This window comes from Aythya ferina (assembly GCF_964211825.1).
Source record: "Aythya ferina genome assembly, chromosome: 4".
Taxonomy (NCBI): domain Eukaryota; kingdom Metazoa; phylum Chordata; class Aves; order Anseriformes; family Anatidae; genus Aythya; species Aythya ferina.
This window is the reverse complement of record NC_140300.1, coordinates 48,453,131-48,476,784: the sequence shown is the minus strand read 5'-3', so window position 1 is coordinate 48,476,784 and position 23,654 is coordinate 48,453,131. Positions and strand designations below refer to the sequence as shown.

Sequence of the window (23,654 nt, the reverse complement as noted above, 5' to 3'; positions counted from 1 at the left end):
TTTCCCCGGGGAAAAGTATCCTGGTTTTAAGAGTTTTATCTACCTTGATAAATTCCACTGTGGTTGGTTGGTCTATTCAGAAGCTCTGCTTTGTCTTCTCACAGCTGCAAGCACAGCCCTGCTCTGAGAGTTTGTAGCTTGATCTGGTCCCATTGAATTGTTTCCTCATTTGTCTCTGGAATTGGTGTTGCAATCCAATATGGATTATGGTGCAGCAGAGGTGCATTGAGCAGAATGATCCATTTTTTCTATTTGTTTCTGCCTACGTTCCAAAACTGAGAAGAAACTACTAAATGGATAATTAACCCAAAACTCAAATGAGAAAATGCAACATTTTCAATATTTTTGTTTTGGAAAACAATGCAAAGCAAAGAATACAGAGCAAACAAACAGCAAAAACAAACAAACAAAAACCTTTGGACATTTTCTGCCCTAATACTTACAATTGTTCATCTTTTAAAGAAAGTAGTATCTGTGCAATTGCATATATGCCCCTGATGAAAGATCCACGGAATTCACAGCTTGGGGCTTTAAGTACACTTCCCTATTTTTACAAGACTGATGAAGTAAGCATGTATTTGCAATGACTGTAGTAAGTGAATGCATCCTTTCTTTACCCTTCTTCCATAGGTTCAATTCCTACAGTACTCAGAATTTCCAGAACCTACAATCTTTAAAATGTATTTTCAAATATATATTTCTGCTGTAGATAATTTCCAGTGAACAGGAACATGTCATGAAAGAGTTAATGAAATCCATTGACGTTGCAGGATGCATAGAAGTACCAAACTGAAGCTGTTCAGAGACTTGACAATGTGGATAAGGAAACTGAAATGTTAAGGAAAATCAGAGAGATGTTTTGGGAATTGTGCATTATATTTTGTAAAGGTGAACAATCTTCCTTCCACAAAGAAACAGGATGTACTATGATATTGTATATATTTTTTTCTCCCTTCTTGATTGTTAAAGCCCACCTTTAAAGTGAATGTAAAAGTAACTAGGAAATTTTCATTCACTCTTAAATGTTTTATATTTTTTATTTTTAATTTTAATGTTAGGAATATTTTCATTGCATACAATATAATATATATATAAATATATATATATATATTTAGGGAAAGCAAATGTACTGTTCCAATCTGTGTTCTGAATTGTTGCATTAATATTTCTACCTCCGGATTGGTTCTGTTAATATCTTTTATATGCTTTTTTTCTCTTCTGTGTCGTGGTTTGCTCTTTGGAAAATCTTCCTTTGTCAGATACCTTTCCTCATCATTGCAATGTTATGGATGCATAGTGAATATGTATGTCCATACAAATAATGGGACAAGTAAGATGTCTTAGCTGTAGGTGTCATATCACATATAATGACAGGTATGATTGGAATAACTCATTACCTATGCACCCTGAAGCACATGTTTTCTTCGACAGTGATGTGGCACTCCAGGTAAGAATGTTGATCATATTTTTCTTGACTGTCATGGTTTCTGTTGCATTTGGAAATATTTTTAGAGTACAGATATATATATATACAGATAGAGTACAGGCAGGGTAGGCGAGGTGGTGGGGTGGCGATGTATGTGAAGCAGGGGCTGGACTGTGTGGAACTTCAGGTCGGCGATGGCAAAGTTGAGAGCCTCTGGGTAAGGATCAAGGGACGAACGAATAAAGGGGATGTCGTTGTGGGAGTCTATTACAGACCGCCTGGCCAGGACGATAGCGCCGATAAATTATTCTTTACAGAACTAAGAGAGGCCTCGAGATTAACTCCCCTTGTCCTTATGGGCGACTTCAACTTGCCGGACGTTAACTGGGAGTGCCACACGGCTGACACGAGCAAGTCCAGGAGGTTCATGAAGCACCTAGATGATAACTTCTTGGTGCAGGTGCTAACGGAGCCAACTAGGAAAGGTGCCCTCCTAGACCTGTTGCTAGAAAACAGAGAGGGTCTGGTGGGAGATGTGGTGATTGGTGGCCGCCTCGGTCATAGCGACCATGAAGTGGTTGAGTTCAAAATTTATGGTGACAGAAGGAAAAGTGCCACCAAAACCTCATCCCTAGATATGGGGAAAGCGGACTTCAGGCTGCTCAGGGAACTAGTCAGCAAGGTCCCCTGGGAAACTGCTTTTGAAGGCCTCGATGTCCACCAGTGCTGGTCACTCTTTAAGAGATGCCTCCTAGAAGCACAAGATCAGGCAATTCCAAAATATCGCAAGTCAGGCAGGCGGGGCAGGAGGCCGGCGTGGCTGACCAGGAACGTTCTAATGGAGATTAGGCGGAAACAGAGAGTGTTTCGCTACTGGAAGGAGGGCCAGGCATCATGGAAAGAATACAGGGATGCTGTTCGTGTTTGTAGGGAGAAAGTTCGAGTGGCCAAAGCACAGCTAGAGTTGAAGCTGGCTGTGTCTGTGAGCGAAAATAAAAAGGGTTTTTTTAGATATGTAAATGGAAAAAGGAGAACTAAAGAATACATAGGGCCGCTCCTTGATAGGGAAGGTCTCCTCACAGACGATGACGTAGGCAAAGCAGAGACGCTTAACACCTTCTTTGCCTCTGTCTTCAATGCCGATGATGGGCTTCGGGACCCAGGGTGCCCTGAGCTGGAGGGCCGGGACGGTGGGGATGACAAACTCCCAACTGACCCTGAACGTGTGCGGGATTTGCTACTCCACCTGGATCCCTACAAGTCCATGGGTCCGGATGGGATTCATCCCCGGGTGCTGAAAGAGCTGGCGGACGTCATCGCGGTACCTCTTTCAATTATTTTTCAACGATCCTGGGAATTTGGAGAGGTCCCGGTAGACTGGAAGCTGGCAAATGTTGTGCCAATTTTCAAGAAGGGTCAGAAAGAAGACCCTAGCAATTACAGGCCTGTCAGTCTCACGTCAGTGCCTGGTAAAATCATGGAGAAGTTGGTTCTCGGACTTATTGAGGCGCACCTGGGGGACAAAGCAGTTATTGGTCCCAGCCAGCATGGGTTTGTGAAGGGTAGGTCCTGCCTAACTAACCTGATTTCCTTTTATGATAAGATCACCCGTATGGTGGACCAAGGGAAACCAGCTGATGTGATTTTTTTGGACTTCAGCAAGGCTTTTGACACGGTTTCCCATAGGATCCTACTGGACAAAATGTCCACCATACAGCTAAATAAAAACATCATACGATGGGTGAGCAATTGGCTAACGGGCAGGGCCCAAAGGGTTATGGTAAATGGGGCTGCGTCAGGCTGGCAGGCGGTCACCAGTGGGGTCCCTCAAGGCTCCATTTTAGGGCCGGTACTTTTCAATATTTTTATAAACGATCTGGATATAGGAATAGAGGGTATTTTGAGCAAGTTTGCTGATGACACCAAACTTGGAGGAGTTGTGGACTCAAATGAGGGCGTAAAGGCCTTACAGAGGGATCTGGACAGGTTGGAGAGCTGGGCGATCACCAACCGCATGAAGTTCAATAAGAGCAAGTGCCGGGTCCTGCACCTGGGACGGGGAAACCCTGGCTGCATGTACAGACTGGGCGATGAGACGCTGGAGAGCAGCCTAGAAGAGAGGGATCTGGGGGTCGTGGTAGACAGCAAGTTGAATATGAGCCAGCAGTGTGCCCTGGCAGCCAGGAGGGCCAATCGTGTCCTGGGGTGCATCAAGCACGGCATTGCTAGTAGGTCAAGGGAGGTGATTGTCCCGCTCTACTCTGCGCTGGTGCGGCCTCACCTCGAGTACTGTGTGCAGTTCTGGGCACCACAGTATAAAAAGGACATGAAACTGTTGGAAAGTGTCCAGAGGAGGGCTACGAAGATGGTGAAAGGCCTGGAGGGGAAGACGTACGAGGAACGGCTGAGGTCACTGGGCCTGTTCAGCCTGGAGAAGAGGAGGCTGAGGGGAGACCTCATCACAGTCTACAACTTCCTCGTAAGGGGGTGTCGAGAGGCAGGAGACCTTTTCTCCATTAACACTAGTGACAGGACCCGCGGGAACGGGGTTAAGCTGAGGCAGGGGAAATTTAGGCTTGACATCAGGAGGGGGTTCTTCACAGAGAGGGTGGTTGCACACTGGAACAGGCTCCCCAGGGAAGTGGTCACTGCACCGAGCCTGTCTGAATTTAAGAAGAGATTGGACTGTGAACTTAGGCACATGGTCTGAACTTTTGGGTAGACCTGTGCGGTGTCAAGAGTTGGACTTGATGATCCTTAAGGGTCCCTTCCAACTCAGGATATTCTATGATTCTATGATTCTATGATATTTTAATCATATCCTAAATTATACCTTTTGATATACCCAAATGGTATTGAAGTCTCGAAATGGCAGTAGGTTATTAGGAAATTACTGCTTCATTTACTCTGAGATTATCTTCCCAGCGAACTTCAAAATTAACATTTGCTAGAGCTTTATAGGATAGAAGTAGACTGTTGTGTAACTTTGAGTATGTAGACTATAAAAGTTGAAAGTTTATATATATACATAAACCTGAGATACCGTATCTGACTACTTTCAGATCAGCAATTCCAGTAACATGCATCAAATCAAATTCTAACCCATCACACTTAGAAATTTCCCTCAGGATTCATTGAATGATGCAGAAAATCAGTTACAGAACATACTGAAAGGAGATGTTAAGGCTGGAGAGGCAGTTTCAGTCTGGTGAGGTGATAGTAGAGGCAGAAGGGAGAGAGATTTATTTTTTACCAGTTCATTCACTGTCTCTTCCAGGAGATAGAAATTCATAGAAGTTTGAATTCCGTTCTTCTTCATAACAGGGAAGAATAAGTCTGTCAATCAGGATGCTCAAATCGTAATCCCTAATAAATAGCCTATGGCAAACAGACTGTTAGTGCTATGGTTAGATTACTGGTTTCCCCTGCTGCAGAAGACATTGAAGCCAAAGGACTTATGAGTTGGCTTTCCTGGCCTGTGTTTTCCTCTAGGCTGAAAAAAAAATTCTCATAAGGATTGTATGGCATCTTGTAGATTCCAGGGACTCTCATAACCAGCCAGTCTGTAGGATGAACCCTTTATCTGTACTATTGTAAATATTCTTAGTGAACAGTAATGATACTGTTTCTGGACATTTTCAGTTTACCTGACATTCCTGGCAAAACATAATCTCTCTCTACATAATATATATATATATATATTTTTTTTTTTTCCTCTACATAATATATATATATATATTCTCTACATAATATATATATATAAATATTTCATGCAGTTTTTCATAGATTTAAATGATATATCTTTTCAATTATCTTATTTCTAATATTTTCTCTTCACAAAATGGTTCTTCAATGGTCTATTTCAGGTACTGATATGAGGTAACAGTGATAGAGTAGTTACCTGAGAAACCCAATGAATGTATGTGATGGATGGGTTGTCCATCACTGCTGCTAACATTGCGTATCTGGCAATTCTTACCCTAGCATGATGCACCTCTAGAGAGGTGCAGCCCACAGATACACAGAAACTTCTACATTTCTGTATACAATGACAAGGGAGTCTTAAATAATCAGTGGCTCCTCATATCATGAACGATGCTTCTGAACTACTTTTTAATGATTCTAGTGCCCTGCAGAGCGAGTGAGAGTATATGTTTTATTGATTTTTATGAAGACTTAAGTGAATCATTATAGTCCTTGTGGCACTCGTTTATAACTTGAGTCTGTGTAAGCTTTGCAGACTTGGAAGGAACACAAGGTCTCAAGGAGCAGTTTGATTCAATGGACGTAATGAGTAAAAATCATTTAATTAAAAGTGTGAAGTTTAAACATTTGTATTTCTTCCTCAACGTTCAAAGCTCCCGTAAATACCAAGGACCACAGGCCTTTGATAGGGGAGCTGACTGTGGCTTTTCATGTTTGTTTATGTTAAAAATAAATAAATAAATAAAAAATGAAGCAAAGCCTAGCCAGGTTGATACTACCCTGCCAGAAGATCAGATTGCTTTCCATTCCTTTAATGGTGTTGAAATAAAATTAATAAATTACTTTGAATAGTTTTTCCATTAAGTTCTTTATTAGTTAAAAATGATTGACTATCAAGATCCTGAATATTTCCACTACTGTGAATATTTTCACCACCTCACTTTCTCTAGGGTCAGTATTTTTTGCTGGAATCAATACCTCCAAAGACTGTTCTAACCATCATGTTTCATGCTTAAGCTTATGACACAAAGAACAAAGCATAGGCTTTAACTTAAAATGAAAAAGCCACTGTGGTATTGGATATTATATTGGGACTATGCTACTTGGAAATTAAATGATTAATTGTTATGCTATCATCCTTTTTTTTTTTTTTTTTGTCTTCTCTTGTTGCTGTAAGCACTTAGCAATGATACTAGAGGCCTTTGAACTATCACATAATCCTATATGGGTGGCTGTGGATTTAGGAGAATTTTTTAGGAGAATTTAATAATATCATATTAATATCATATTGACTTTTTTTTTTTTTTGTGTGTGTGTGTGTGTTTGTTTATTTATTTATTTTTCCCCAAAGAGCTGGGATAAGGTATTTTGCATTTAATTTAATGAATAAAGAACTTAGCTTTTTAAAAAGACCTTTGCGTGCCTTTGCTGGCATGAGACCTAGAGAACAGCTACGCATGAACTATCTCCTGTTACTTCTCAAGCTGAAACATTCTACTAAGTATGTGAATAACTTGTTTACAACAAATTCAAAGAAAAAAATAAATCTGCAGTCTTGAACCTGTCTGTATGTGATTGTAAGCTCCCCTTCATTTGGTCTCATTTGCTTTGGAAAACAAACCTGTCATTATGAAAGAAATTAGTTTGTCCATAGAAAAATTAGCATAGGATAGTGTATATTCACTGCTGCCCTTAAAAAAAAAAAAAAAAAAAAAAAAAAATCTGTCTAAATTTCTTTTGACACATCAGTAATTAATACAATATTATTATTATATAAATATAATTACTAAGTTTAGAATGTATTGGAAAACTACATCTCATTAACAGCTGGATTCTATCTTGTCGATTAATTTGAGTTTGGTGCTATAAACTCTTGCACGAATTCAGGGTCATCAGTGCTATGCTGATTCTGTGCTGCATTGTTTGTGTTGAATGGATGGACAAAGAAGTTTATTGGAAATTATATTTTTTTAATAGTAAAATTACTTTTTTGAAGAAAGGAGAAGAAAAGGTTCTGGGGACACCTCATTGCAGCATGCCAATACTTGAAGTAGTCTTATAAAAAAAATAAATGGAGAAGACCTCTTTACTCGAGTCAATAATAATAGGATAAGGGGGAATGGTCTTAAACTAAAAGAGGATAGATTTAGATTAGACATTAGGAGGAAATTATTCACTGTAAGGGTAGTGAGGCACTGGCACAGGTTGTCCAGAGAAGTTGTGGATGCCCCATCCCTGGAGATTTTCAAGGCCAGTTTGGATGGGGCCTTGGCCAACCTGATTTAGTGGGTGGCATTCCTGCCTGTGGTGGTGGTGTGTGGTTGGGGGGGGGGGTTAGAACTAGATGATCTTTAAGGTCCCTTCCAACCCAAGCCATTCTATGATTCTATGACAGACTTAACTCTGGCCTATCAGTTCATGTATGTACTTTTCTTAATTTGAAAAGTACAATCAAAATTCTTATGTTGGATGAGCTATGTTTTGCCCTAAAAAAAATGTTTACCGCAAAAACAGTTTCATTACACTGCAAAGGGAAATTCAATATACTTTCTTTGGTCTAGCATGGTAAGACTATTTTGTGCTTTATGAAAACAGGAAAACGTCTTGATCATTTAATTTTTGAGCTGACAAAATTAGACATGTTAATAGTAATGCATGCTGATTTTAAAATTGCTTTTAAAAAACAGAAAAATGACACTGATGAAAAAAGCTTTTGTTATGTCATTTTGAGAGATCAATGCCAAAAATGGGAAAGGCACATTTTGTAGTTATATTTCAGATACTACAAGGCACTGAGGAATGACATCGTAAGACTTGCCACAGCCAAATGGCAGCATTCTCATATTTTTCACAGTTAACTGAGAGATTTAACACATTCAGATGTTCATTGAAAACTCTTCCTTCATTTGGAGTTTTCTGTTTATGGATTATATTCAGCTGTTCATCAACTACAGACTTAGATTTTTTTTGTTGTTGTTGAATGAAAAAAAATGATCATAAAATTTCTAACAGTTCATTTTGTGTCTCAGATTTCATACTCATTTTATTTTACTCTTTACTTTTCATTTGTTCAAATTATTTTCAAAATTTATCAGCCAATACAAGTTGTATGTCTAGACTAGGAGGTTTTAGGACTTATTGATGTTAATTGCTGCATGTTATAGGTGTTTAGGCTCTACAAAACTGAGCCAAAAGAGAACGTTTTATATCTTTTGAAAAGCACTGACTTGTACATATCCTATGTAGTTACAGGTTACTTTTTCAAAAGACGGACTTTGTAGTTAGCTATAGAATAGCAAAAGGCAAAAACTAATGCCCTACAAGCACGCATTCTGAACTCTTAAAGCTAGATTTTGTACACTATCCATTAAGTTCAGAGCTTACTGTAGTCCATGCACAAAAGGCTTCTTTGCTTGGTTTTAAAAGGTGATTTTTATTTTTTTTATTTTTTATAAATAGACTCTATTTAGAGCATCACAATGTTCCCATTCCCATGTTATGTGCCCATTGTATTTAGGAGTAAGGAAACAGGAAGGTGGATTAAAGCACTACAGAGCTACTCTTTATTTTCTCCTCTTGCTACACTTCCTCTGTATTTTAAAAATACAATGATACAGTTTTATGTGTTGGTTTACAAAAATATAGGTATAGCTTAAATCACACAAAAAAATGACAGGCCAAAATGTATGACTCATGAAAAAATAATGCTTAATGGTAAGGTTCCACTACTGATTTATCCCTGCTGCTGTTAGGATATTTTTGTAAAATGTTAGCTTTGAAAACTCTTTTTCTATCTTTCACAGTTCAATTACTACACCTTGGATAAATTAAGAAAATGGAAGCACTTACTCTATTGTAGTTGATCATCATTTTGCAATATTGTAATATCTTCTTCTTCAGAATTATTTATGTTTAGTTGCTTTTACTTGTATCGGTCACTAAATTTTGAAAATTTTCCTATGGTGATTTCCTCTGTATTAGCATACAGAGCTGAAAGCTTTATAAATGTATGCAGGAGTACCCAATCACTGTGTATATGTTCATATATTTTAGGTTGTAAGCTATTTAGGGCAAGGTGATTTTTTTTGTTGTTGTTCATTTGTTTGAATGCACTGTCTGTATCTTACAAAAAACCCTATTGGACATGTATAAGAGATTTAAATATGTTAAGCTTAAAACAAAGGTAACGATACATATAGTAGTGATACATGTATCTCAATGATATTTGCAGAACAAAACAATTTCAAAAAAAAAAAAAAAGGAGATTTAATTAACCAGTTTCTTTGCTAATTCTCAAAGATATGATACTATTTTGCGTTTTTTTCAGTAAGTTCTGAAGATACTTTAGAAAGATATCAGAAAGATACTTATATAACAAAAAATATCAACTTATTTGAAATTGATTTATTTCTAATTGAGGGACAAACAAAAGTAGGTCTATAACAAAGATTCTAGATAACTGAAGAAGCAATGAGAAATGAAATACTCTGATCATTTTCAGTAAAGCATTTGATATGTATATCATATGTATGATATTTGATATGTATATCATATACAGTAGAGAAATCATGAAATGAATAAGGAACTGGCTAAAAAGGAGGTGAAGTTCAATGGAATAGGAAAATATCACTTGGAGAAGGAGTTATTAGTGAAGTTTCTCCAGTGACCAGTGAATAAGAGAACAATACATTAAAGAGAAAATGTTGGGTTGCTATAGTAGAGGGATTGAAAAACACTGAAGCCTGATGCAGTGAAAATGAGTTGAAATGTAATCTTACAAGGTACAAGACCTTATACTTGTTTAATAGTAAGAAATTATATTTCCAGCTGAGAATTCATCTCTCGCAATTCAGGAGAGTTCATCAGCTCTCATTAGAAACAGTAGAATAGGAGAAAGTTGTGTGGACCAGTCAATCACAGGGTGACTATGAGGAACGAGATGAGGTCAATGTGAAAATAGTAAATGCATTCTACAGATGTATTGACCGAAATCTTTAAAGAAAATATATGAATTAGTTAATATATTGCACATTTTTCATCCAAAATACAGTTCTATGTCATAGGTTTTTGAGATGGATGAATTCAAACTGAATCGCATACAGTGACAGCTTTAATAATGAAATACATAATGGGAGTAAGCAGAAGAATTTGACTCAGTACCATTTAGCAGAATGAAGGGTAAGGGAGGCAGCAGGATGGTTAAAAGGCAAATTACAAATCTCATGGCTGCTCCATTTCTCAGCCTTCAGTAAGAGTTCTTTTTTACCTAGTCAGTTTTATGTTTTAGAACGTCCTCCCAGCAGTTAGCATTTACTCTGCTTTCAGTATTTTTGTCATCTTTAATAACCATACATTCTATCTTCCAACCAGATTTTATACACAGCTGTCTATAACTTACTCTGTTTTTCACACCCTAATTATACCTCTAGGTTTTACCTAAATGGGCTTCTTCCATTTTTGTTTGCATTTCTCCATTTTATCTAGAACTTATCCAATAATTTTTTTTTAGTTAAGAACTCAGGATGTATATCAGACTGATACTGTATTTGGAGGAGATGCTAGCAAATTCATTAATATGGCATACCATAGTAGAGCATTCACACTTCTATTTGATAACAGCAAGGCATAAGCTAAAACCTACTACTTACTTAAATTTAATATTACTGTTCCATTACCAACAATATCCTTTTTTTTTTTTTTTTTTTTTTTTTGTAGCTGTTTAATTGGTTTTGATATTACTACATTAAATTCATTCAATTTCCAATTTTTCTAAATATTTGCTCTGCTTTCTCATTTAATTATTTGAGGTTTAGTCGCAGCAGATATATTTTAATTTAATTTACAAGGGCGACATACATGTAGACAGAAAGCTAGGAATTATCCTAGCAGGTGATATCTCCCAGTACCTTCCGCCTCTGGCAAAAACAAACAAACAAACAACCTTGCTTTCAGAACCAGGTATATTTCTTTCAGAGAGGAGAAAAGAGATGACAAATGCATTATTTAGTTCCAGGACCTGTCTTTTCTGTTTGCAAATGAGCCTGGGCTCTAAGAGGTGCTGCCTTCTGTACCTGAGAAAGCTTTCCACATCTCTACCCCATACTTCCACTGGTGTGTGCCTCTTCCACCCTGCCTGTTCAAGGACAGTGATTTTCAGTGAATTACCTGTCAAGGAACTCTGCTTCAGGTGCTGTTCTGTTGGCCTAGGTTTTTTTTGGGGGGGTTGGGATTTCCTTTCTCCATTTCTCCCTTACTAAGGAGCAAATATATTTTGTCTTTAGAATATATAAAAAGTGTTACTTCAGTTTTACCAATAATGTTACTATAAAAATCATTTTAAATACATGTAATTATATACAAAGTTTTTACTTAACAGTTGCTTGGTATTTTGGGGGACATTGGTGCTCCCAGTGTATTTATTAGTGTTTTTTGTTTGTTTGTTTGTTGTTTTTTTTTTTAATAGCTGTTAACAAATATGTAACGCAGGTGGTTTGACTGTCCAGGTGGGACAGTCATGCTTAATTTTAAGAAATTATGCATTCAGGTTGTTTTACTGCAATATAGGCATGTGATAGAAGTTATAAATGGAATACAAAAATATTTATGGAAGATTGATAATTATTTAAATACTTTTTAGGGAATTCCTCTAGCAAAACTAGTGTTCTCTCTTTTTTTTTTTTTTTTTTTTTTTTAATTTAATTTAATTTATTTTATTTATTTATTTTTTGATGAGGATGATTTTCCAGACTATTGCAATGTATCCAAGGCTATTAATACTGGTATATAAAAGGTAGTTAAAAAAAAAAAAAAAAAAAAAAAGTCAACAAAATAGTACAGTAATGGCTCTATTTTGATATTTAGAATACTGTCTTCACTAAGGCAGCAAATGCTAAGTTTTGCATAGTTTTGCATTTGTTAAATGTTCCCTTTTCTACAGTTGCATTCAAATCGAAAAAGATAAGCATTTCTATAATAAGTACCGGCCTTCTGTACACAGGCATCCATAGTAATACTAGAGTTAACTGAAAAAAAGACTTGGAAATGTTGTAGAATTTAGGTAGCTGAATTTATCATATGAAGGTTAGCATTTTTCATAGTGTAGCCTATAGCATAAGCTAGTTTTATGATAATTATTTAATGACTATGCTAAATTAAGTATTGGCTTTGGAAAACTCAGATAATTACTCCTTTATAAACTGAGTATCATAATATTAACATACCTTTTGAGATTTTTGCACACTGAATTTCTGTCAGAAGTTCTGAATCATTCAGTTGGGTATGTTTTAAGAAGTCTGGGTGATAATCTCTGAAGAACCATCTCCTATAACATAGGAGCTGAAATGTTTCTGGTGAATGCAGTACATTTTAAAAACTACAGTAAATATTACTATATTCAACCTAATTTGTACATTCCCTTTTACGTGGTTTGATAAGCAGTGTCAGATAATGCATGCAGCTACAAAGAAAAAAATGAGTCAATCATATTTATGTATGTCTGGTGGGCAGTGTCACTAGAGTTTCTGGAAAAGAAAAAATAAAGTCTTTTTTTGTCTAAATTGAATATTAATGTTTTTAATCACACAAAAATTGATCATTGAGCTCAATTATGGAACAACAAAATTTTCTTTCCTGAAGCTATAGTTCTCTGATGCATGAAGAAAAAGCATTAAACTATACTGTCTTTTTAATTGTGTTAATTACAAAGTATTGCTTTTATGTCTAAATGGAACTAATAATGGATCTTAGCTTGCTTATAGGTTGCTGCTTTGCTGTAATGGAAAGATTAATATCTTTTTTATATGAAAGTAATTTTCTAATTAAAAGAGAATAGGTACGTGACGCCTTTTGTAGTGCATTTAAAAAATGAAAGGTTGATTTTATTTATTTACTTATTTATTTTTGTGATTTAGCACGAAGTAAAAACGTTCCTGTGTGGATGATCTTCAATTCCTATATAAGTCTCACATATTGGACCAAATACATTGGTCACAGACACACACTCCTTAGAAATGTAAAACTTTATTATATATTTAATCAAGTACACCACAAATGAAAGGACAACTCTTAGCTGTTTAGCTTCGCATCTAGGCAATTACACAAGAAGGAAGAGTATACAGCATCATCAAACTAATATTTATCCCCCTTTCTTTCTTTTTTCTCTAAGTGTCCAAGTGAGTTGTGAAACATAAAAGTGAGGCATCCTTATATTAACATAAGACCTGTGTACTGTACTGGTTACCGGAGAAATTTTCAAGGCCTGGATCACACATGCTTGAATTGTTAAAAGGTCATTTAAAAAGTTGAGTAGTTATCAGCTTTTGGTTAACCAGAAAAATAAGATATTTTTGTCTTTCTTGGATAGAACTGAGCATGAGTGTTCATAAAACTTCTTTTTTTCTTCTTATTTTTTCTGTTATTTTGTTTTCATTTTTTTTTTTCATATGCAATATGAAATACCAGAGGCAGTGATAAACGGTGGAAGATTTACTTTCGAAACAGTGTAAAGTTGAAAGAATTGAGTGTAGTTCTCTATTGATAGTAGTTTACTTACTTGCTTTTTCATCAAATAGATTTATTCTAAAATTGTATGGCAAATACTTCCTTAAAATGATTCTCTTTTAAAGACTGAGTGCTCAAATTTTATTTCATGGAGATGACACTTCCCTCCCCGCCCTCCCCCCACCCCCTGGTATTTCTAATACCATACAGTAAATTGTCTTCATTCTCACAAGAGTTTGAATTTGCTGCACTGGTGTTAATTTTAGAAATGCTGGTTACTTACCAAGAGAAAATATTTCATCACGATTCAAAGAATATCTATAAATATAAAAATAATTATTGTTCTGATTTCTGATATGGATTGAATTTTCCCTTACACATGTAGAACATGATTGCACGTACGCTTTATGGTTTTGCTTCTAAATGTGTTAGTAATTTGTCTATTTTAGGAAAAATAAATAAACCATGACACACAACCTGTGACACTGTGACACTCTTTTAAAAGAGCATCCTTTACATTTATTAATTTACAGATATTTTCCAGTAGGGTATTTAAGCAATACTAAATAAATAAACCAAAACTTGTGAAATAGCTTATTGGTACTACCAATTTCTACTGCATGTCGCATAGGAAATGCAAAAAGTAGTGAATATCTGTGGATCTAGATGACTTCAGAGGAAATAATGCATTTAGTTCACATTTGCCTCCAACCATTACTCAGTGTTGTGCTCTTCTGCTCGGTGCTCTGTTCCATCCTGTTTGTTGCTGCTGTCACTTGGCAGACACAGCAGTTTCAAATTGATGCTGTAAAGTGCAGGGTTTTTTTATTATTATTTGTTTGTTTACTTCCTGTATTTAGGAAAGATTTATTCAACTATACAAATATTTATTATTCTGGCTCAGTATTTCTCCAGATATTGTAAAATAAATCATTTTTGACCAGAGAAGTGTAGAAAATATTTTAACGCTGTGTTTTAAAAATGACATAAAGTAATGTGTTTAAACTATGACTTAATGTATAGTCTTCTGAGACTGAAATGGAAGAAATTACTAACATCACATTAATCAGGAAACTGTGCTTTCACTGATATAAATAAACCCTTCCCCCTCCCCCCCCCCCAAAAAAAAAAAAAAAAGCACACCAAGGAAGAAGAGTCATACCTTAGTTCTGTTTTCTGAAAGCAGAATTCACTTTTTTGTCCATTTTCATCTCAGTCTTGCATATTTCTTACACTGAGTTCCATAATATTCTTTTCTGAAAATGAATGACTCTTACAGCAATATTGCCATGTTAGTCAAATGAAGATGACAGCTACTATGCTTCATTGGCCTTACTGTTAAGTAACTTCTGTTGTCTAACTTTAGATAGTCTTACCTCTGAAATTCATTTTCACGTTAAATGTTTCTCTTTTTATATGGTGATGCTTGTCAGTCAATTTAATTGAAATGTCATGCTGACCTTTATTCGAAAAACTCTGAACTTCCTGTGGTTGTCGGAAGTTCTTTTTACTTTGTTTCCAATTTAAATCCTTAAATTACCAGTGTAAAAAAGCTGCATACTAATTAATCTTATGAAACCAAAAACAAATTAACTTTGAAAACAATATATCTTTTGCAGAGGTAGTTCAGCTGAGTTTGCCAGAAGATCAAAAACTAAGCATCACTGCAGCAACAGTAGGACAAAGTGCTGTCTTAAGTTGTGCCATCCAGGGAACTCTGAGACCTCCTATCATCTGGAAGAGGAATAATGTCATTCTGAATAATTTGGATTTGGAAGATATCAATGTAAGTAAAAGAGAGCTCTCTTTAACAGTTTGCTGTAAAATATTTTCATGAAGAATTGAGAAGTGATCAAGAAGTGAACAACTGGCTGATGTGTTGGGCTCACATCAGTAAATGGACTTACATCAGGCCAGTTACTAGTGGGATTCACAAAGGCTTCATTTTGGGGCCAGCGCTCTTTAATATTTTCATAAATGACTTGGATGCAGGACTTCAAAGTATGGTAAATTAATTTGCAGATGACACTAGATTAGGAAGAGCTGTTGACTCCATCGAGGGTAGAGAGGCCTTGCAGAGAGATCTTGATGTATTAGAGCTAAGAAATCACTAACTATATGAAGTATAACAAGAGTGAGTGCCCCATTCTGTAACTGGGTGTATATACAGACTGTGGGGTTTGACAGTACGTTGAATATGAGTCAACAGTGTGCCCTGGCAGCCAGGAGGGCCAGCTGTACCCTGGGGTGCATCAAGCACAGCATTGCTAGCTGGTCAAAGTAAGAAATTGTTCTGCTCTGCGCTGATGTGGCTTCACCTCAAGTACTGTGTGCAGTTTTGGGTGCCTAAGTATAAGAAGGATGTAAAATTATTAGTGACCGGTCTAAGAGGGTTAAGAAGACAGTGAAGGGTCTAGAGAAGAAGACATCTGAGGAGCTCAAGACCCTTGGTTTGCTCAGCCCAGGGCAGGCTGAGGGGAGGCCTCATGGCAGCCTGCAGCTCCCTTACGAGGGGAGCGGAGGGGCAGGCGCTGAGCTCTGCTCTATGGGGACAGTGACAGGACCCGAGCTGGCACAGGGGAGGGTCAAGCTGGGTGTGAGGAAAAGGCTCTTCACTGAGAGGGTCAGGCACTAAGATAGGCTCCCCAGGGCAGCAGTCCAGGCCCCAAGCCTGCTGGAGTTCGGGAAGCGTTGGCACAAAGTTCTCAGACACATGGTCTGATTTTTGGGTGGTCCTATGCAGAGCCAGGAGTTGGTGATCCTTGTGGGTTCCTTCCAAGTCAGGATATTCTGTGATTCTATGTGATATTTAACAAGTTCCTTACCTGTGATGTTTTTAGTCATACAACTGTAGATAAAGAAAACAAAATAAATGGAAATAAAATGCTTGCCAAACTCGTTTTTTATTTTACTTTGTATTCAAACCCTTGGTGTAAAGTACAGGGAAAACGTTTCACAGACCAATCATTTAAAGGAATAAGTATAGCAATAGAATTGTATGAAGACGATCACAGCCCAAAATGCAGACAGTATTATACATTCAGCATTATGTGGCCTTCAAACATCTAAGAGAAAAAAGAATCTATAAAATTAACATTTTCGGAAATGCATACTTATTTAACACAAACAGATCGTTATAATAACTTTATATTCTGATAATTAAATAAAAAATGTATTTTACCATAATACAGCTCTTACTACAAAATTGGTTGTTTTGATTGTTCCTCCAAGTATTCAGCAAAGGTGCTTCTCAGGGAATCATTAGTGAATGTCAGTAACTTAGAAATCTTTTTTTTAGCAAGGCAAATATCTGCCCCTTAACTTTGCTGTGACCTCTAACTATGGAGAAAAATGCAAAATGAAACAAAAATAATTATTATTTTTTTTCTGACAGAACTCTCAAAACAATCATTCAGCTATATTTTGTTTGCCTGTAGGTGTGTTTAATTTCCTTGCGCCATTTCACATTACCAAAATTATATATGTGGACAGCTATGGGGTTGTACTTGCTCTGACCCAAGTATGTCTGAGATCGCTGCAACTCTTACGTGTGTGGAGTAACACCACAATTGAATACTTGTTTTATTTATTTATGAATGGTTTGATTTGTTTCCAAAATAACATTTGTACATGCACATCACCTTCGTTTTGTTTTTCTTGCTGTTTACAATCAATCATATTTGTTTGTAAATTGAACTTCCTTACAATGGTTTTAGAGGTCACCTCGCTTGAATGGTAGCTTTAAGTCATTTGAGAGGTTTAGGATAAATCCAGCATGCTGTGAAAATTTCTCGGTTTATATTCTTGTTGCTTTTGTTAATTAGGTATTAATAATATGATTGGCATTCAAAAGTGCCCTACCGATTCTCACAAGCTCCTTTCTGTGGTTTTTGTTAGCTTTCCGTAAATATTCACGATGGTAATGATTTGCAGTTCTTACTAATCACATCTACATGTAATATATGGCATGAGCTGTAGAGATAGAAACAGGAGCACATATCTGGACGTGTAGAAAAAAAAGGAAAATTATGAATGGTGATAATGAAGCTAACAACTCAGTTTCAAACTGAAAGGTTCACTTGACTGTATTTGCCAACATGAAAAGAGCTAGTGGTTTTCCAAGCTTGATACAAACATTTTGAGTATGAAAATTCAAAAAACAGAAGTTTTCTGCATTGGGTGCACCAGTAGCAAAGACAAAATGCTGTGTACTGACCATAACACTCCCAACCTCCTGTGCCACTTGGAATGGGTAAAGGGTTTGGGAATAAAGCTGGAAAAGGGGAGAGGAAAGCTGTTGTTTTAATAATGTTCATCTTTATGTTTCCCACAGCCCAAAATAGTAATTTTTTTTTTATTATTATTATTTTAATTGGCAATAAATTAAGCTAAATTTTCCCAGGTTGAGTCTGTTTTAGTCCACAGTGGTAATACGTAAACAGTCTTGACCCACATGCTCTTTCATTGCTCCTATTTTCACTCCCCTGCCCTGCTGAGAGGGGGAGTGAGTGAGCATTCGGGTGGAAACTTGGCTGTTAGGGCCAGCCCATTTTGTTTCTTCAGTGCTTATAACAGCTGGAACACACTCCAGTATGGAATTTTTGAAGACTCACAGCATGCCTAATTTGAAGTCAACTTGCAGTGATGATCAGAAATCCAAAGCTAAGGGAGAAAATTAAAATTACTAGAATTGACTGGATTTATGTACTTTTAATATGAGGACCATGTGACAGTATACTGGATTAACAGTCTATAAACATAAAAAGCAAACAAACAGGCTAAGCAAAGAGATAATTCAAAAAAGGTCTACAGAGTGTCTCCTGAGAGAATTTGCAGGATAGAAGATGATGCGGAAGCTAAAACCATTGAGGTATTGCTCACCTCTGGAAAGAAACTATATATTCATACCTGCACAGAGAGGAGTTATTTAAGAGTTCTCTCTGTGTTGGGATGAGCTCTGTGTTTGCATTTTGTGTATGGGTATAGTAAGAATGGTACAGAGTAAATGCTTCCAGCAACAGGAGAATAATTCTGAAGGTGAATGTATTCATCATTTATTTTTTAGCTTAATAAAATCATAGAGAAATTTGAATACAGGGGAAGGTTTTTTAGCAAAACTATATTATAGCTTACTTCTTAGTATTAACAGCTTAGTTACAATTCAAAGGGAATGACAGATCCCTTGTACATATCCATGGGTGAAGCAATAAAAATACATAGCACTCAAAGGTTCTAGTTAGATATCCATGTATCATTGAATGTATCACCTACATTCAATGTAGGTGATATTCATCTAATGTGTAGATAAAGCAACAAACAGTGGAATAAAGAGCTAATGGAGCCTGAAAACAAAACAAAACAACACAACAAAAACACCATTGGGCGTAAAAGCATTGAGTCTAACTGCTTCCTAGAGTCTTTTTTCTTCAAAATTTGTGTTTCCCTGTTTGCACTGATTCTATCCTCTTATATTTATCACTAGATCTTCTCTCATTTCTTTGTGGGTTTATTTTGTTTGTTGTTTTTTGTTTGTTTGTTTTATATTTCTTTGGTCATTCCTTTCTGAACTTTGTCAGATATTCTCTATTTAATTCTTACAATTTCACATTTGCTTCAAGGTTGTTATGTAGTCATCATTTAGCATCTACTCAAGCAATGTAATAAAAATAATAACTTCAGGAGAGAAAAAAAATGGACAGAAAAGAGTTGTCTTTTTTATTTCACTGTGGAAAATGAATTTATTACTTAAATACTAATTTCAAAGGCACAAATGTAGAGGGAACATAGTGTGTTCCAGTTTATGTTGCATTTTAACCACTAAAGAATGTGTTGTACTTATTCAGTCAGTTTTAAACATTCAAAAGCCCTAAGCCATTGTGTAATTTTGGATGTCTCCAGACTTAAAACATTCTATTCTTTCCTGTGACTCTATTATATGCTAAAATGTTCATCTAACTCTGAGAATTCTTAATTTACTCAATTGTACAAGAACCACATATGTGCATCTCAACATTAATAATCTTATGTAATCATGAATATAGTTTCTGAAAAAAATGAACAAGCATTGACCTGGAAAAACAGATAAATACTTCTTGTCCAGCAAAACTTGTCATAGAACATTTTAACTGATCTATTTATTATTATTATTATTATTATTAACTAGATCATTTAACATATGAAACCATCAGAATAAGCAGTAGTGACAATGTGATTTTGTAAATCGTAGCAAATGATAATACCTAAGGTGCATAAATCTTACACTGTACTGTTCTGAATATGGCTTAAACTGTCAGCTTCGGGGAGTGATATACTCAGAACAATATAAAGTTGTAGTGTTTGTCAAATGGGGAAATGCATCAATAAGCAAGAGAGTCTAAGTCAAAACTCAAACTGTGACTATTGAATTTCTATTTTGTTGAAAGAGTCTACTTCCCTACTGACAGTACACAAGATATATGTCTAAGCCTGTCAACTAGGAAAGTGACCATGAGCAAGCCTTAATTATTTGAGTTGTATTACATACTCTGAGATGATTAAAAAAAATAAATTAAGAAATACTGTTTGTCTTTTGAGGGTCAATAATGAAAATTGTATTTAATTAGTACTTTTAACAACTGTACATTAACTTAGAGAATGCTATCTGACCACAAGTGTGTGGTTAGATTTTAATGATGCTATTGATAATATCCAAGAGGTAATCTTAGGAGTCATCAGTGCTCCTCAATTCTTCTTATGGTACATATGGTTACTATTTGTGGATGTAATGTGTCTTGCTACTGATCTTTCTTATTTAAACTGATAGGAGTCAGGGATAATTAGCATCCATCTGAATGAAGCCATGAAAAATTGTGCCTCTGCAAATTTTGCTTAATTTAAATTGTAATTTATTTGTGCTATGACTCAGTACAGAAATTATATAGTAGGGCATTTTGCTGATATTTTAGTATGCATTTAGAAGGGCTTTTTTCCTGCTGTGATCCCGAATCTTAAGTTTCTGAAGTCCTTTCACTTACCTCTTCTAGTATATTCTAGCTAGCCTATTATTCATTATAGAAAAAGTTCTCACTTATAGAAAACATTAAAAATAGCAGAATCTTTCCTAAACATAATGTATATTTCAGTCTTGTCATGGAAGTTGACTTACTTTTAAAACACTTTATATCTCATTTTACTTTGTTCTCTTTTGACCTTTTCCTTTAGATTTGCTTTTAGCTGCTTCCCTATACCTGTCAGGAATAGCATTACGAAATGTCTGCCCTTTGTTATGTTTATACAAGATCAACTTAGATGACTTGCCCATATGGAAAGTTTAACATCTACTAACTTACTTAAATTAGTAACTTTTTAAAGGAGTGTAGATTAACTTCTGCTTTTTGATGAAAACTAATGATCTCTTTCTTTAGGCTACCTTCACTGGAAACCTGCAATATTTGTACTTGATACGTAAATTTGGGGGTTTTGAAGGTACATATAGATTGTCTTTCTCTCATTTGTTCATCTCATTAAAACTAATCTACAAATTACAACATTACAACTTGAGGTTTTTTTGGTATCATATTCATCTGCATCCTCTTCTTGATTGTTTTTAACCAAAATGTAATGTAATTGCCAGTAAAACCTAATGTCCTCTGTAATAGTACATTCCCTTCCATTCTAGAAAGGTCTGCTCAGCAACTGATGACAAAAATATTTTCAGACTGTCAAAAATGTTGAACATAGTTTCCTGATATCTGTGCTCTTTTTTTTTTTTTTTTGTTTGTTTGTTTGTTTGTTTTTCTTGCTGCAGCAAGCCCTGCATGGTATGGTTCATTCCCCAAGAGGTTTTCATAGCCCAGAATCTTTGTTATGGTTCCTCTGATTTTACAGTCTTCTCTCTGACCCCTTTACCCCTGCCTAAGAGAGAGTACAGAGATGCTGTGAACTAAGAGGAATGTCAGAGCCTCCTTCCTTTTAGCCTTCCCTTCAGAGATGATGCTCTTAATATCCTCATTTTTGGAAGAGGTAGCACAGTCCAACAATTAACAAATTAAACAGTCATAGTACGGTAGTTTAAAAGCTACCAGTGTTTTTCTTTTTAACTTCAACGTTTAACCTTTTGTTTCTATTTAACATTAACTTTTTCTAATTTTCTTAGTGAATAATAGTAGTCAAATTACTGTACAGAAATTACAGCATCTTATATTCTATCCGGTGCACCAGTATTCTGTGTGTTACCACTAAGATATATAAAATTCAATTTAACAACCTAGCTACAGGTTTCTCTTATACATTATTTTTATGACACCAGTTGAACACATCTATTACATCCCTCTCATACCTTTTTTTTACTGATTTTTTTAATGAAGTGGTTGGATTTGATTAACAGTGACTCATTAAATTCAGCACATTTCTATTTTTGTCAGTATTGAATTGTCCTTTTTCTTATGCAGACTTTCTTCATCTGAAATAAGATGTATTATTACCTTTTCTCTTTCATTTAATGTCAAATACCAATTTTGTTTGCTTTACTTTATTTTAAAAGTTAAGTGAAAATATTGTCAAAGATGCTGATCAGATTTATGAAATCTCTAATGCTTTTATTTTAATTATTTTTAAGTATACCAAAAATATGTAGTTTTGACCACCTTTTTTTCTGTTTTCCTGTTCTTTTTTCTGTTCATAGTTTTTCTTTTTTTTTGGAATCTGACTTTGAGTCACAATTAATTCTTTAGTAGTGGGATAAATCACACCAAAAGGAAACATTGATTATGCGTAAGATTTGACATTTTTTTTCTTTGAATATTGAAGCTATTGAAATATTTATTTTATTTCATTATTGGCATGCTGAATGCCACTTCAGGATGTGCATCATATTTTCATAACAACATAAAGATACATTTAAACCAGGTACCTGTATTGATCTATAATCTTCTAGATTAATGAAGTAAGGTGAAAGGTTACAGTGAGGTTTCATTCACAGGTACCAATTCCTGTTAAAAGGTACCTATTCCTGTTAAAATAATCTGGACAAGCAAGTTCTATAGCTCTAGCTTCATTAAAGTTATAATACTGTAGAATTTTATGATAAGGTTTTCCATATACATCTTTTTATGGTGGGAGCTATTTTAACTTTGAGACAGATGATGATTCTCTCTTTATGAAGAAGCATTAAAATTTCTCATGGGCTTTCTCTTCTCTTCTGCTAGATCAGACTGCTTCATTTTATCTTCATTAGAAATGAAAGTGTTGATTTCCAAGATGAATAGAATCAGGATCTGTGGACCATAAACTTTCCTTGTTCTGTCAGCAGTGTAACCAAGATCATGATCTAGTCCTTTTTCCTATTAGAGAGTGGGGCAGAGTCATTCCATCTTGCAGATCTGATGCCCGGTATTCTTATCTTGTGGTAGTTATAATTCTGCATTCTAGAGCTGTTTTGACTATTTGTGTCCAAAATAGATGAGTTTGTTAGTATTTTCCTGTTTGTTGCTCAGAAGTTAAAAATGAAAGGTCTTGTGATGCTGAAAGGTGTTAACATAACATGTACGTCCATTCTCCCTTGCCCCGAAGGAAACCTTGAAAATAACACCAGGCAGGCAGGAGGCATCACTACACATTTCTGACAGCTACAGGCAGAAACTGTTAACAAAATAAAAGGAATGTTGTGCATTTTAAAGATTGATTGGTTCTTCCAAGTCAATTTCTTGACAGAGCTCATTGAACACATCTGTAGAAGAACAGCTGAAATGATAGTTCTGTACTGCTGTTACAGAGGTCTTCTCTGTCAACAGAAATACGTGAACACCAAAGGTGCTCAAAACATTATTAACCTTTTTTCTCTGTAGTCATATCTGCATGTACATTGCTGCCGATTCTGCCTAGTTTTACTAGCGATTCTAGAATACACCAAGGACACTTTTATAGGTATTTTAAGCAGGAAGGTAATATTCTTAAATTAAGAAGTGTCACACTTAATATCATCTGCTTCTAAAACAATAAACATTTATTATTAGTTTTGAAATTATTATTGTATGTTTAGCTTAGC

General features: G+C 35.6%; 1 protein-coding gene across 5 annotated transcripts in view; it reads left to right on the top strand.

The window, feature by feature from the left end:
- Positions 1-23,654, top strand: part of FSTL5 (follistatin like 5) — a 428,524-nt gene that overhangs the window by 329,195 nt on the left and 75,675 nt on the right. For all 5 annotated transcript variants that reach the window (XM_084517700.1, XM_084517699.1, XM_084517702.1 and 2 more), the window contains one exon: positions 15,250-15,416. In XM_084517700.1, the coding sequence (XP_084373826.1) occupies positions 15,250-15,416 (167 nt within the window). The remainder of the gene's footprint in view (positions 1-15,249; positions 15,417-23,654) is intronic.